General features: G+C 40.2%; 1 protein-coding gene across 1 annotated transcript in view; it reads left to right on the top strand.

Moving 5' to 3' along the window:
* Positions 1-12,871, top strand: part of LOC111053840 (tyrosine-protein kinase receptor torso) — a 320,170-nt gene that overhangs the window by 127,736 nt on the left and 179,563 nt on the right. The window contains exon 6 of the mRNA XM_039421048.1: positions 11,046-11,131. Within this exon, the coding sequence (XP_039276982.1) occupies positions 11,046-11,131 (86 nt within the window). The remainder of the gene's footprint in view (positions 1-11,045; positions 11,132-12,871) is intronic.

The raw sequence follows: 12,871 nt of genomic DNA, 5'->3' as shown, positions 1-12,871 counted from the left end.
TTCTTACCTATATGAGGAAGTAGGATAATCAATAATAACAAATGGCTCATTACACATAGTATTTATTGGCAAACATATAATTATCTTCAGTATTGAACAGAATATACAGCTGAAGAAGTCTTTCTCCTCGGCTATAATCATTGTTGGTGACATAACGCTCAACTGATGGCTTATTCCTTTCACGAACAATGCATGGTCCATCAACTTCATCATATCCCCCAGTAGATGGCAGTGGCATAGGTATGCGTACAGCCTTGTAGATGCTAATCTCAAAAGCTGAATCACCAGATGTTCCATCCTCCAGCCTGAATCATTTCACATGTCCTGTGCTCTCAATTTTTGTAAATCCTACAAATTTGATCTCCTTTTGACCCAGTCCCAGTAGACATTTAGATTGTTGTCCGCATATAGAATCACACTTATAGTATTGGTCCTGATTGAGAACACTCAACACAATCTTCACATCCTTATCCCTCCAGTTGGGTACCTTCTCAAGATTAACAATAGCAGCCATTCTACCCTTATCCAACTTGAAGAAAGATTTTAGCAGTATGCAAGTGTCATCAAACATGACAGTGAATTTCATTGCAAGTCCTGGTGGGCAATGATGCATTGCCCTCTTGTTGATATTATCCTTGATACTCTCCATAGTTTGCATGAAAACTTTCAGCAGGAAACATTTCACATCAGTGGAGGTCACATAAGTATTTCTCAATGGGTTGTGAAGATCATCACATACAAAGAAAACGTTTCTATCCTTGACTGTATCAACAACAGCCTGCTGCTTCTGTCTGAGTCGTATGCATGCACAACTATGAGATTCACGATCTGCACAAAACTCTAAATGACCACTCTCCTTGAAAAAGTCACTCAATGTCATTATACCATGATAATTCAGTTCAGCTTCAAGCTCACTCACTGCATTAAACAGATAACATTCATGTTCACTGTCTGACAACATTGTAAGACTGAGTGCATTTTGTTGTCAGCATCATCTTTTATACTCTGCTTGCTGAGTGGTGGGCTAACCCATTTCCTGTTTCAAAAGGTCTGTATGACGTAATACAATAGCTCCATGTGAACACATAGTGTGCACTTTACTCAAAGAGGAGTGGGGAGGAGGATAAATGATAGAGCATAGAGTTGATTACAATATTTCTTTTTATTGATAATGCAAATGAGTATTAACAGCATTGAAAAAATTGTGACAAAAGGTTCTATCTTCTAACAAAGTTTTGTTAATCCATCCATGTAGAGCAATAACAATTTTCAATGAGCAAAATAGTTGTGTATTTGACAATCCATCAATGTTGCTGACGTTGTTGGTTGACCAATCTCCAAACGTTGAAGATGATAGCTTGTTCCGCACCATGTCGATAACGTTGAGTAGATGATGTTCTGGGCAGTATATGCCATCAATCTTCTTGATCAGCAACTCCAAATCAGGCATAGCAGGAAAGAAATATGGCGATGATAGGTCCAGGTACTCCACATTGTTCAGTTGTAGAATTGTATCCAGTTGAGTAATCTGCTTATATCCATGGACAAAGATTTTAATTGGACGCTGCTGGTTCTGATCCAACCACCTTCCAACTGTTCCACGCACAATTTCCATCAAAGCCGAATAGGGAAGATGTTCTGTCCCACAGTCTGACCACCTGAGTCCATGTTTAGCTTGATGTATACAGTTGTTGGCGATGATTTGCCTGCTAGTCTTGAGCAGAGACTCGGAGTAGGGAGGCTTGAAAAAGTAGTGATGAGTAGTCACATGATGCTCATCATCTTGCTCCAGGATAGCCATCTCCTTCACAATAAACTTGTTGTCCAAACCTTCAAAACCTTGAAAGTTCATCAGGTATAGTGGTAGTGGCCCAGAAATGTTTTCCGCTCTACTCGATGGCCAGTCATCTACACCACTTTCTACTGTAATGTAGGAGTCGTCATCATTGAGTCCAGTTGTACTTGTAGAGGCATCTTTCATCAGCGGTCGCCCACCAATAACACAACCCACCACGTCCTCCTCCTCCTCCTCATGCGAAGACAGCTCCCCCTCCTCCATAAAGAGTCCTCTGTATCCTGTCATGACTGGCTCATTCATTGTCTCGAGCTCAACTGAGCAATTTATCACTGTGCACTGACTATATATATTTTTTATACCGACAGTACAAGGCCTGACATTGGCCGATACTCTTTAGTCATCTCATGAATCATCATACAGTAGGCAGTTGTATTACCTGGAATGTTTTCAGATGCTTCAAACTCAATCCTCACATCGATACTTCCAGTTTTGAGTGACTCATTTTGGCGGGAGCAATCAAAAGCAAACAGCATTATTTTTCCATCACCAATGGCATTCTTTTCAAACAGAGGGTTGCTTGCACGAGCATTACCATGGTTGTAGACTCCATTGAAAGCTGCATACATGTTGTAGATGCGATTATCATCACCATCAATGCTCTCATATGGGTAGTATCTGTTGTTTAAAAACACTCGAACATCCTTCATATTACACTTGTCAAAGCGAGAACTGTTGGCTGCTGCCACACCTCGTCTTGCAGTCTGTAGCCCAACCACAATGTATCGTGGCTTTTCAAGCTGTGATGTCGACTTGACAGTCCATGTATGCTTTCTTGTCTGCGGTAATGTTGGATAGGTATACAACTCCCAATGTCGAAATGATATACTGATGGGTGTGTCGTTCTGTACAATCTGTAGCAGACGCAGTTTCACATCATCTGCCACTTCCACATAAGGCATTCTCCATAAAAGCTTTGTGATTGCTACATTGGCAGCAGCAACATTCACACAGTCGTGAAAGTTGGGGCTGACCCTCAACACCAGCTCTTGTTTCACATTGAGTAAAATCTGTCTATAGTCTTCGGCAAAGCCCAGCAGGTATCTCAAAGGCACATCCATGATTGTAGTGTCGGCTCCATTGGCAGCAAAATCGGTGAATCCAGTGGTTGAACTAAACTTGTAGCCAGCTCCTTCCATCTTGGTCCACTCATCACGTTCAAATGTAACAGCATTCTTCATTAGGCTGGTAACTCCAGGATTGCGTATACCATCCACCTCCACACCATTGATTTCATAGCGTATCTCTGAAAACACATTGCTAAGAATCCAGAGACACATGGAGTTCCGGCCACAGCAGCGTTGGCAGCTCCAGTCACAGTATACTCCAAATGTAGATAGCTCACCAATGGCAGTGTGTAAACATCTTGCTGTTGAATTGGAATCCGTATCTCGTCATTGGCATTGTAGCTTACAGTATAGGGTGCATGAGAATGGTACTCAAACCCAATGATACTGTTGTCTGATGACGGTCCATTCTGTGTCACATCCAAAACTCCCATCTTCCTATTCTACTCGTATCTGACAGCCTCATTCTTGCAAATACTCGATGCTCCTAGATGTTAACCTTGTCAAGGTTGAATGTTGAATGAATCTTTCTTTCCTTTTATCTTCTTTTATAGGTGAAGGAGAATGATGATGATGGAGAGAAGAAGGAGGAGGATGGACTGCAGCCTCCATATCCAATCCTTGATTCCACTTTTCAAATAACAACACCATTTCACTTGCGTTGTCTCAAATGTAAAGCAATATTTATTTCCTCACCTCTATTATTTATAAGACGACCGTACTTGTCGACTACTTGCAGTGTAATGCTACCAATCTGCTTGATGTCTATAGGTAAATAGATTACATTCTGCACAGTCACCACCATTTTATACCCTGGATCAATGTTTGGGTAAAACTCATAGATCACGTGATCTGTAATTCCATTAGAGTAAGATCCAGTCACAATGTTGCAGGTGATGCGTATCACATTAGGCCGACTGATTTGTACAGTATTATCACTTCTAGTAGATGTGTTGGGCTCTATGAACTGGGTATTGGTAAAACCCAACAGTTTCCCTATTGAATCTTGTGGTCGTAAATCCAGCTTGGCACAGCTCAAAACTATACACTTTAAGGTTAATGGATCTACAGTCACCTGGAAATCAACATCATTTTCCGACAGCCTTTGTGCAAGCAAGTCAGTAATTGTAGAAAATTCAAAGCTACCTGTTGGTAATGATACCTGATGCAGAACCAAATCCTCCTTGTCAACAGTAGTAGCTGGTATTCTCTTTTTAGTCCTTTTAGGCAATACTGTACCATCCTTATCATCATCAACATACTCGCCAGGTTTATGCTTCCGATGTTTAAGCACCTTGCTCCAATACTCTTCAAATCTTGCTTTAGCCATACTCCGAAGCTCATCATGTGTTATCTCTGCACTAGTAACACCCTTCTTAGAAATTCTATTACTTGCTTAAAAATGTAGTACACTATTGAAACCTTCCTCAATATTAGGTATTGAGTTGCAACTTGTAAAGCTAATCAGACCAATCTCCCATTCACCGCTGCTCACATCAAGTGGTAGATAAAAGTCGCTCTTTAGTATTGATGTCCTACCTCCAAAACATAACATAATGTTGTTGCCTGCTCAACATACAGTTGCACAATGAGTAGCAATCAGCCTACACTTGGTATTTATAGTAAGTATAGGGATGGAAATAATATACAAGAGAGATAGTGAATCATTTATTTATTTTCATCAATCAAAAATTGTAAACACAAATGCCCACAGATGTGTGAGTAAAGATCTTCCTGCTTCTGATCATAGTTGTACTCAATCCTCGATGCTGGCTCCAGTCCTTTGTGCATATAGTTGATAAACTCCTGTGGTGGTCTCAGGTTGCCAAATCCTTCAAAGTAGTGAGACACATCATCCTTCTTCACATAGCACACCCAATATGTGCCAGCTACAGTGCTGGTGTCCAGGTTGATAATGCCGCATTCTCTCCTCCAGGGCCCATTCAATGGTAGAGCATCCCGCATAAACACTCCTCGAAAGTGCTTTAGCTTCAGTCGACATGCATACTTGTAGTGATCAGCATCGGTGAGGGCTCGATCAGGTAGGGCAACTACTGTCTTCTCTTGCTGCCACATTAACAGCGACGTGCTCCATTTCCCTGTGTCCTGCGCTGTTGTCTCAGGTAGAGTCCTTTACCCTTTTTACCAGAACATCTCTTTACTCGTTTTTGACCACGAGTCTTTGTTGTCTTACGTCTGCGGTGTACTCCTCCACCAAACTTTGCTTTAGCCTTCATGATGCTGGTCACTGCTAGTGCTGCAGCCTTCTCAAGTGCTCCCGCATCTGCAGATTTTACCACACTCCAAGCTTGATCTGCCAAAATGTTTCTGCTACTGCTCTGCTCGATGTATCACTGCTCCTCGAGTAAGCAATGTCATGCTCCTTACAGGCTCGATCAAGACTATTTATACCGGGATCGCCTCGTGCCAACTGCTTCTCTAGCTTTGTACCAGGTCCACAGTACTGGTAACCAGGGATGTGGAGTTCAACAGGCAGAATGTCAATTGCCTTGTTCACCAATTTTCCAGCACTCTTTTCAACTATTGAACCTGCAACTTTTGCAATTGATGACAGTACCCCTCTTCCCCGGTACCTCCTCTCTCTCTTACATCCAGCCATCTAATGTTTCTTAACGGTTTCAGCAGCTGGTTTTATACTTTTTTGTGTGGACGATGTTTGTGCCGGTGGCAATGATGTTTCAGGTGGTGTTGTAGGAGGGGGTTCCTGTAATCCCATAAGATCTATGAAACATTTCTTCATTTCATCAGGTGGCAATCCCTTCATAGTTTTAGTATTTTCCAGATCTAACACAATGTCTAAATACAATGAAAACATTTTACCAGCAAACTCAATCAGCCTCTTCTCAAGATATCGATTGTTCACTCCATCAGTAGGCTTAATTGGATCCAGCTTATCAGTAAGTATTGAATTGTTGAGACTTGTAAATACCTGTGATGTCGTATTGTCCCTTGTCTTTGGCAGCCACATTGAAATCAGTTCTCTACATGTTGCAAAGTTGACAGCATCCCTGTCAGCACGTGGATTTCCCAAATTGATCAAACGCCTGTAGCAAGCATTAATGTTTCCTATGGAATCCATGACTTGACTGCTATACATGAGCAAAGCGATGTCTCTTATATAGTGAAACTAGTATGCAGGATTAGCAACTATATAGCCACCTTCTACCAACTCTTCTAAAATTGAATTGATTTCATTCTTATTTCCAGTGTTGCCAACTGCCTTGGACTGATCCAATAGTTTCAGCCTGTCCACAAGTTAATTGGGATCATTGTAGTAGACGTACTCAATCTTGGTACGGTTGTTTGCCACCATATTGAATGGCGCCACAAGTCCTCTGCCACTGACCTTGCTATACTTGGGTTTAGCATTATTGAGCAGTTTATGGATCACTGTTCTATACTTTGTATCATTCGAGTTTTACTCTTACCATCTGAATCATGATTTTCCTTATACAAGTTTGTAATGTGTAATATCCGAGTGTATGCCACCTCATCACTAGCCAATGGAGTAATGGGTTTCTTTTTGAAAATGAGTTCACAAAGTCCACGTGTTGCATCAAATCTAGTCACGTTTGAAGGATTGTTAGGGTCAGTCAGAACAATCTTTCTTCCATCACTTCCAAAGGTTAACAGTTTGTTACCCAAATAGTAGTCATTACCAACAACTCCTGGTCCATATGTTTTGTCAGAGCTGCTATCACCACTCATAGCTCTATGGAGATAATGCCCCACTGGTGTTCCAGTCAATCCAACCTCGGTCATTGCTTGTCGAATCCTCTTTTGACTGCTGGTTAGTAATGCTTCCTGAGCAGTAGCACCCTCCTCCTCCTCCTCATCCACATCCATCTCATCACTTCTATCATCATTGGCACTTGCAGATGGCCACAATTTGTGTGCAGTACTCAAGGTACTTGGAACTGGGCTTAACTGTGAAGCTTCTCCAATTCCTTCAAAGGTCAAAGGAGACTCCTCACCAATTTTGGGCAGACGTCTTACCGCTTGTTTCAGGGGTTGGGACAGCAATGGTGTAGGTGGCGGTGTATGTGGTGCATGATGACCTACAGGAACTGCAAAACGTCTGCGATGTGGGCGTGGCTCTGAAGATTGTTCATGTAGTGGTTGTGCTGCTGCTGCTGCTGGCTGTGGTGGTGGTGGTGGTGTTGGTGATGTTGCCAAATGCTGATTGAGAACTTCAACTATATTGTCAAGTGGTTCAGTTAGTGGTTTAAAGTGTTTTGCATGCTGCTCCTCTGCCACTTGCCTTCCAAGAGTCAGTTCCTTGTGTTTCCTTTTGATGTTATGACGCAACTTTGCAATTGCCTTGATGATTGGTGCAATCTCTTCTACAGTCTTTTGACGGTGTCTATTGCTGGAGACGTCCATCTTGCTCAGCATACCAACATATACTGAAGCTCAACTGACACTATGCATCAACTAAATATGTATCTAGCCCATTCCTGTAGCACCCTCCATTTCTGTCCAATGTCCGATCAATCACTAGGAATGAGTGTGCACCCCCCACTGACCAAACCTTGTTACACATATCCTTAAACTGATCAAAGGTCATGTCAGCGCTGACATGATCTCGGTACAAGTGTTTCATGTTTAGCTCATCCTGCTGAAACATGACTAGAAAGTTTGCATTGTCACGAATCAGCTGTTTTGGAATGCTGCTATAGGTCTGTGCTAGATAAAACACATCAATGTCACTGTGTCGGCCTGCACTAAAGTACTTCCTGATGGTTTCCTGCTGCTCACAAATCACATCGTCGAAAATAATTATTGAGTTGGGTGGCAGCTCATGCGGGTCGGGTATTTCTTCACTTGTATCACACTCGACATAGTTTATTCCATTTCCTGCAAGTCCTTGCATGATTGTACGGAGCAGCTTACACTTGGACTGGAATGTAGTCTTTGAAAAAAGGTAGATGTTTGAGAAGTGAATTCCTTTCTCATCGAAAAGCATGTTGAATAGTAGGTTGGTTTTGCCGCAACCAGAAGGTCCACATATAATACATCTCATATGATTGGGGAACAATGGTTCATGACGCTTTTTCTTTGTATCCATTTCCACCAAGCCACACCCCCTAATCACTTTGTCAAAATCGATAACTCTAAACTGGTTTTTCTGTTGCACAACCTGTTTCATCTCACACAAGATCGTTCTTATCAATCCATGAGTTGTGAATGGAGCTATATCCTTTCCAGCGTACCAACAGTTTATTCCCTCTTTTCCTGAACACTTTTTCAATTTCGAAAACACTGGGCACTTTTGTCTTTACAATTTCTTCAGAATAGAATCCTCCTTCAATTGGTTCACCTCTATAGTCCTCCAATTCATAGGTTACAGGCACTGTAGGTCGCACACGTCTTACTGTGAACAGTTCATTAGTCCAATTGGCTAGATATCCCTTGTCAAACGTCTTTTTATACTTGCTGATTCTCACTTTATCACCAGGCTCAATACTCTGACTTGGACCTGGATAAAACTTGTTTTGAGGTTTGCTGACCAACTTCTCCTTATATTCTTGCCTTTGTTTGCTGAGCCTGGAAAGCAACAGCCTCTCATGCTTCTTGCTCTTAACGTCAACTGGCTGCATACCTGTTGTTCGATGGACCCGTTCATTGTACTCTTTCAAGAGTGAGGTTAGGATGCCTGTCCACAAATAGGTTCCTTGTTCAGTAAACTTTGTCCACATAAGATGTTTGAGCAATCTATTGAAACGTTCAACTATAGATGCTTTCTTATCAGAAAAAGTTGAATAATGATTGATGCCATACTTTTGCACAAGCTGTTGAAACTTACTATTAAACCATTCCTTTCCATCATCAGTTCGCAAATTCTTAATGGGATTCTGTTCAAATATAGGCTGCATTGCCTTAACCACTTCATCGGCTAACTTATTTTTTATTGGTATAGCAAAAGCAAACTTACTAAGACAATTGATTATTGTAATAATATATCTATAGCCTTTGTTCTGTCTTGCATATGGTAGCATCTCTACAAGATCAGCCTGATAAAGATCATCAAGACCTTTGACAGTAACCATTCGTGTAGGGAACCTCCTACGAGCCTGCTTGTGCAGCTCTCTCGCTATCACAGTCTTATCCACACTGACTGATAAAATCTATGTCATCAACTTTAAATAGTCTATTATGCTAATCATTCGATATTAACTGATTGGTGTGATGAGGGCTACTGCCAAATTGAAACCGTCTTGGCCTCAGCTGGTGGGATGATTGGCTGCGGTGGTGGGCTGACTGGTGGCGATGGTGGGATGACTGGTGACGATAGTGGGGGGACTGGCGGCGATAGTGGGGCGACTGGTGGCAATAGTGGGGCGACTGGCGGCAATAGTGGGGCGACTGGTGGTGATGGTGGGGCGACTGGTGGCGGTGGTGGGCTGACTGGTGGCGATGGTGGGGCGACTGGTGGCGGTTGGATGACTGGTGGTAGTTGGATGACTGGTGTTGTGGATTGAGGTCTACTTCTGATGAGCAATTCATCGATGATAAGCAAACTCCATCCACTGGAATTTCCTTCGAATTTCGACTCCTCATCCAGTAGGGTCATGCATGCTTGGTTGATGATGTCTGGAAGATTGATGATACTGAAGATGGTGTAGTTTGGAGTTTGCTCATCTGGAACAATGCAAAACAATATTGTATAAGTATAGTATGCAGTATTCAACTCCATATATATATATATATATATATATATATATATATATATATACCTTCATCACTAGAGATGTTGGGGATGAAGGTGGTGAATCAGTATCAATATCTAGGATCATGGGTCGGATGTGTGGGTGTGTCGGGGATGGAGGTTCATAGGTGTTTATATCGAATGTTCTAGGGGATGATGGTCTGGAGCTGTATGGTGGGTGGGGGAATGTGAATGGGGGTCTAGGATCTACTTTGTGATTATACGTTTTTTAGGTTAGGATGAATTACAACCACCAACTCAAAGAACCTAATTCACAATTAAACTCTTAACTTGTATGTATTGGAACCTAATTCATAATTACACTAGTCATTTTTGACTATGTCATTTACTCTATGTATTGGAACCTAATTCATAATTAAACTTGTCATTTTCGAATTTAAGTCATTTAAGAATTCAATTGTCAGTCTCAAACCATCTACTTCAAAATTCTACTCTTTTGAACTCAATTGTCAAATCAGGAATATAGTATAAATATATATATAACTATAAAATACACTGGTACTTACTCTTGATGTTGATAAAGATGAAAGTAATCCAAAACCAATACACAAAAATCACACACACACACGTACTGGTGGCACACACACGTACTGTCGGCACAAGACATAATGTCCCATTTTTTTCCCCCTTTTTTCCCATTTATTCCCAATTTTATGTGTTTTTATTTTTTTTTTCAATTTTTTTTTAATTTTTTTTTCAATTTTTTATTTTTTTTTCTATTTTTTAAAAAAAATTTTTTATTTTATTTTTTAATTTTTCTTTCTATTTATTTTTTTTTAATTTTTTTTTTCTAAGGATGACCTTGAGGTTAGGTTTGGTTGACCTGAATGACCTTGAGGTTGGGTGTGGTTGACCTGGATGACCTTGAGGTGAAGGAGGAGTCTGGTGCACTTGTGCACCAGACTCCTCTTTTTTATACTACTTATAAAATATTTATGTCAGAAATTAAAATAAATATCAAGGTACAATCAATTGCATGATAATGGCATCATAGCCGAAACATGCCAAGTAATCAATTTCAAAAAAGGTACATATATTTTCATTTTTATTTCTATATAAGAATAGCCCTAACGATAACATTCAACATAGGCAGATATTTCTGAGAAAGACTGGTACCGCTGCAACTACAATATACTTGTGAATGAGAAAAGTGCGTGAGATCTACTGTTCATAGAACTAATAGTAAGTATAATAACGGTTCAACTAGTATCTAACTCATTTTGAGAGGTTAAGAGACTCACCTTTTTTCTATGAACAGTGCTTTTCTTATACAAATATGAATGAAGCATTTGATTTTACAAAATTCATTAAGTTTAGAATACGGTAGGTTATTTGCTATTCTCTTTTGTTATTTTTCAACTAATTTTTTCAGATAAACCTTGTTACTACGAAGTTGTGAAGTGGGTTCCTGATTCACAAGAAACCTCGATTGTTGAAGTGAAAGACGTCAGATTAAATGTAGGTACAGTATGCCATTTTCCGAAATCTATTTCAATCAGCTTCTTACTTTTCTCCATTTCATACACTTTTGATATTTCATATTATAAACTCTTGAATATTCCAACGTGGGAGATCAATCTTTATTAATCATTACCGTACTGTATTAGATATTGAAATTCAATGCATTCATTAGCTTCATCAAAAAATGAATGAATCAAGAATTATACAAAATCCAAAATCTCTTGTCAGAGGAATTAATCCCTTTTTCAAATGGAAATGACAGTGGTGAGAAAATTATCAGGGGCTTGGATGGAGATAAAAATATTAATTTCAGGGAGCATGAGATTATTACTGGCAAACATCGAGGGGTCGATGTCAAAGGAGGCAAACGACAGAAGAGTCCTGTGACAGTCGAGACCAGCGACGGTAGAGACCTGCGACATTCGAGGCCAGCGATGGTAGAGGACTCCTGAAAAAGAGGCCTCAAATGTCGCCTACGTTAGGCGACAGTTGAGGCCTTTCTAATTTTTGTACAGCCCCGACAGTCGAGACCTGCGACGGTAGAGGACTCCTGAAAAAGAGGCCTCAAATGTCGCCTGCTTTAGGCGACAGTTGAGGCCTCTCTAATTTTTGTTCAGCCCCGACAGTTGAGACCTGCGACGGTAGAGGACTCCTGAAAAAGAGGCCCCAACTGTCGCCTGCGCTAGGCTCTCCAGAATGGCAGATAGCACCAAAAGAATAATCATTTAATTAGTATGGATTTACCAGCAATTGAATCATTATATCCCATTATTCCTTCCATCTTATGAATAAGTATTGCAACTTTACAACTGTAAATATACCTTAGTTGCTTCTTTATAAAAACGAAATTTTCGTAAATACCTTTTTGATACTTGGATGTCAAATTTTCAGTACATTACAGATCTAGGATATTATTCTACAAATCAATATCTTTTATTAATTTGACACATTCACATTATTTTACATTCTCTTAATCTATACATTGAGCTTTTCTCGTAAAAACTGAATTGATCATTTATTCCATTAACGATGTTGCTTATGGAATTAATCACATGATTACTTTCATAATAATATGATGATAGCATCATACGTCAAAATAGAATTACCATCGCTACAATCTCATATCCTACACTCGGCCATTCTGACAAATTGGCTTGCCCTCAAGCCATAAAATAAATCAATATGAAAAGGATTACAAACATAAACAAAACATGGAAAATAAAACAAACATAAACAAAACACAAAAGATGAAACGAACGTGAACAAAACATAACACTGCATTACACGCAACACTGCTTGATAAGACTGACTTTCTTTGGCTGTTGGGGTACATTAAATTGATTTTTCATTAATTTTCTTCTCTTTGTTGAGTATGCATCAACTCATACATATTCTTCATTCTATAATATTATTCTTATCAATTTCACTTTTTCCAATCTTCTTCTCTAAGTGCCTATCTTTTCCGGATGTTGGCTATCAGCATGGCTATCTTGATTTTGTTGGTTGCGATTCGGAAGAGTTCTACTGATGTTTTACCGAACCACTTCCTCAGATTCGCCAACCAAGATATTCTTCTTCGACCCGGTTTTCTCTTGCTGTTTATCTTGCCTTGAAGGATCTCTTGGAGTAGCCCGTACCTCTCTGTGTTCCTCATTATATGTCCGAGGTATTGGAGTTTCCGGCATTTTATGGTGTTTACCAACTCTGCTCCCTTTCTCATGCGCTGTAGTACTTCTG

This window comes from Nilaparvata lugens, chromosome 2 (assembly GCF_014356525.2).
Source record: "Nilaparvata lugens isolate BPH chromosome 2, ASM1435652v1, whole genome shotgun sequence".
NCBI lineage: Eukaryota > Metazoa > Arthropoda > Insecta > Hemiptera > Delphacidae > Nilaparvata > Nilaparvata lugens.
This window is presented reverse-complemented; position numbering and strand designations above follow the sequence as displayed.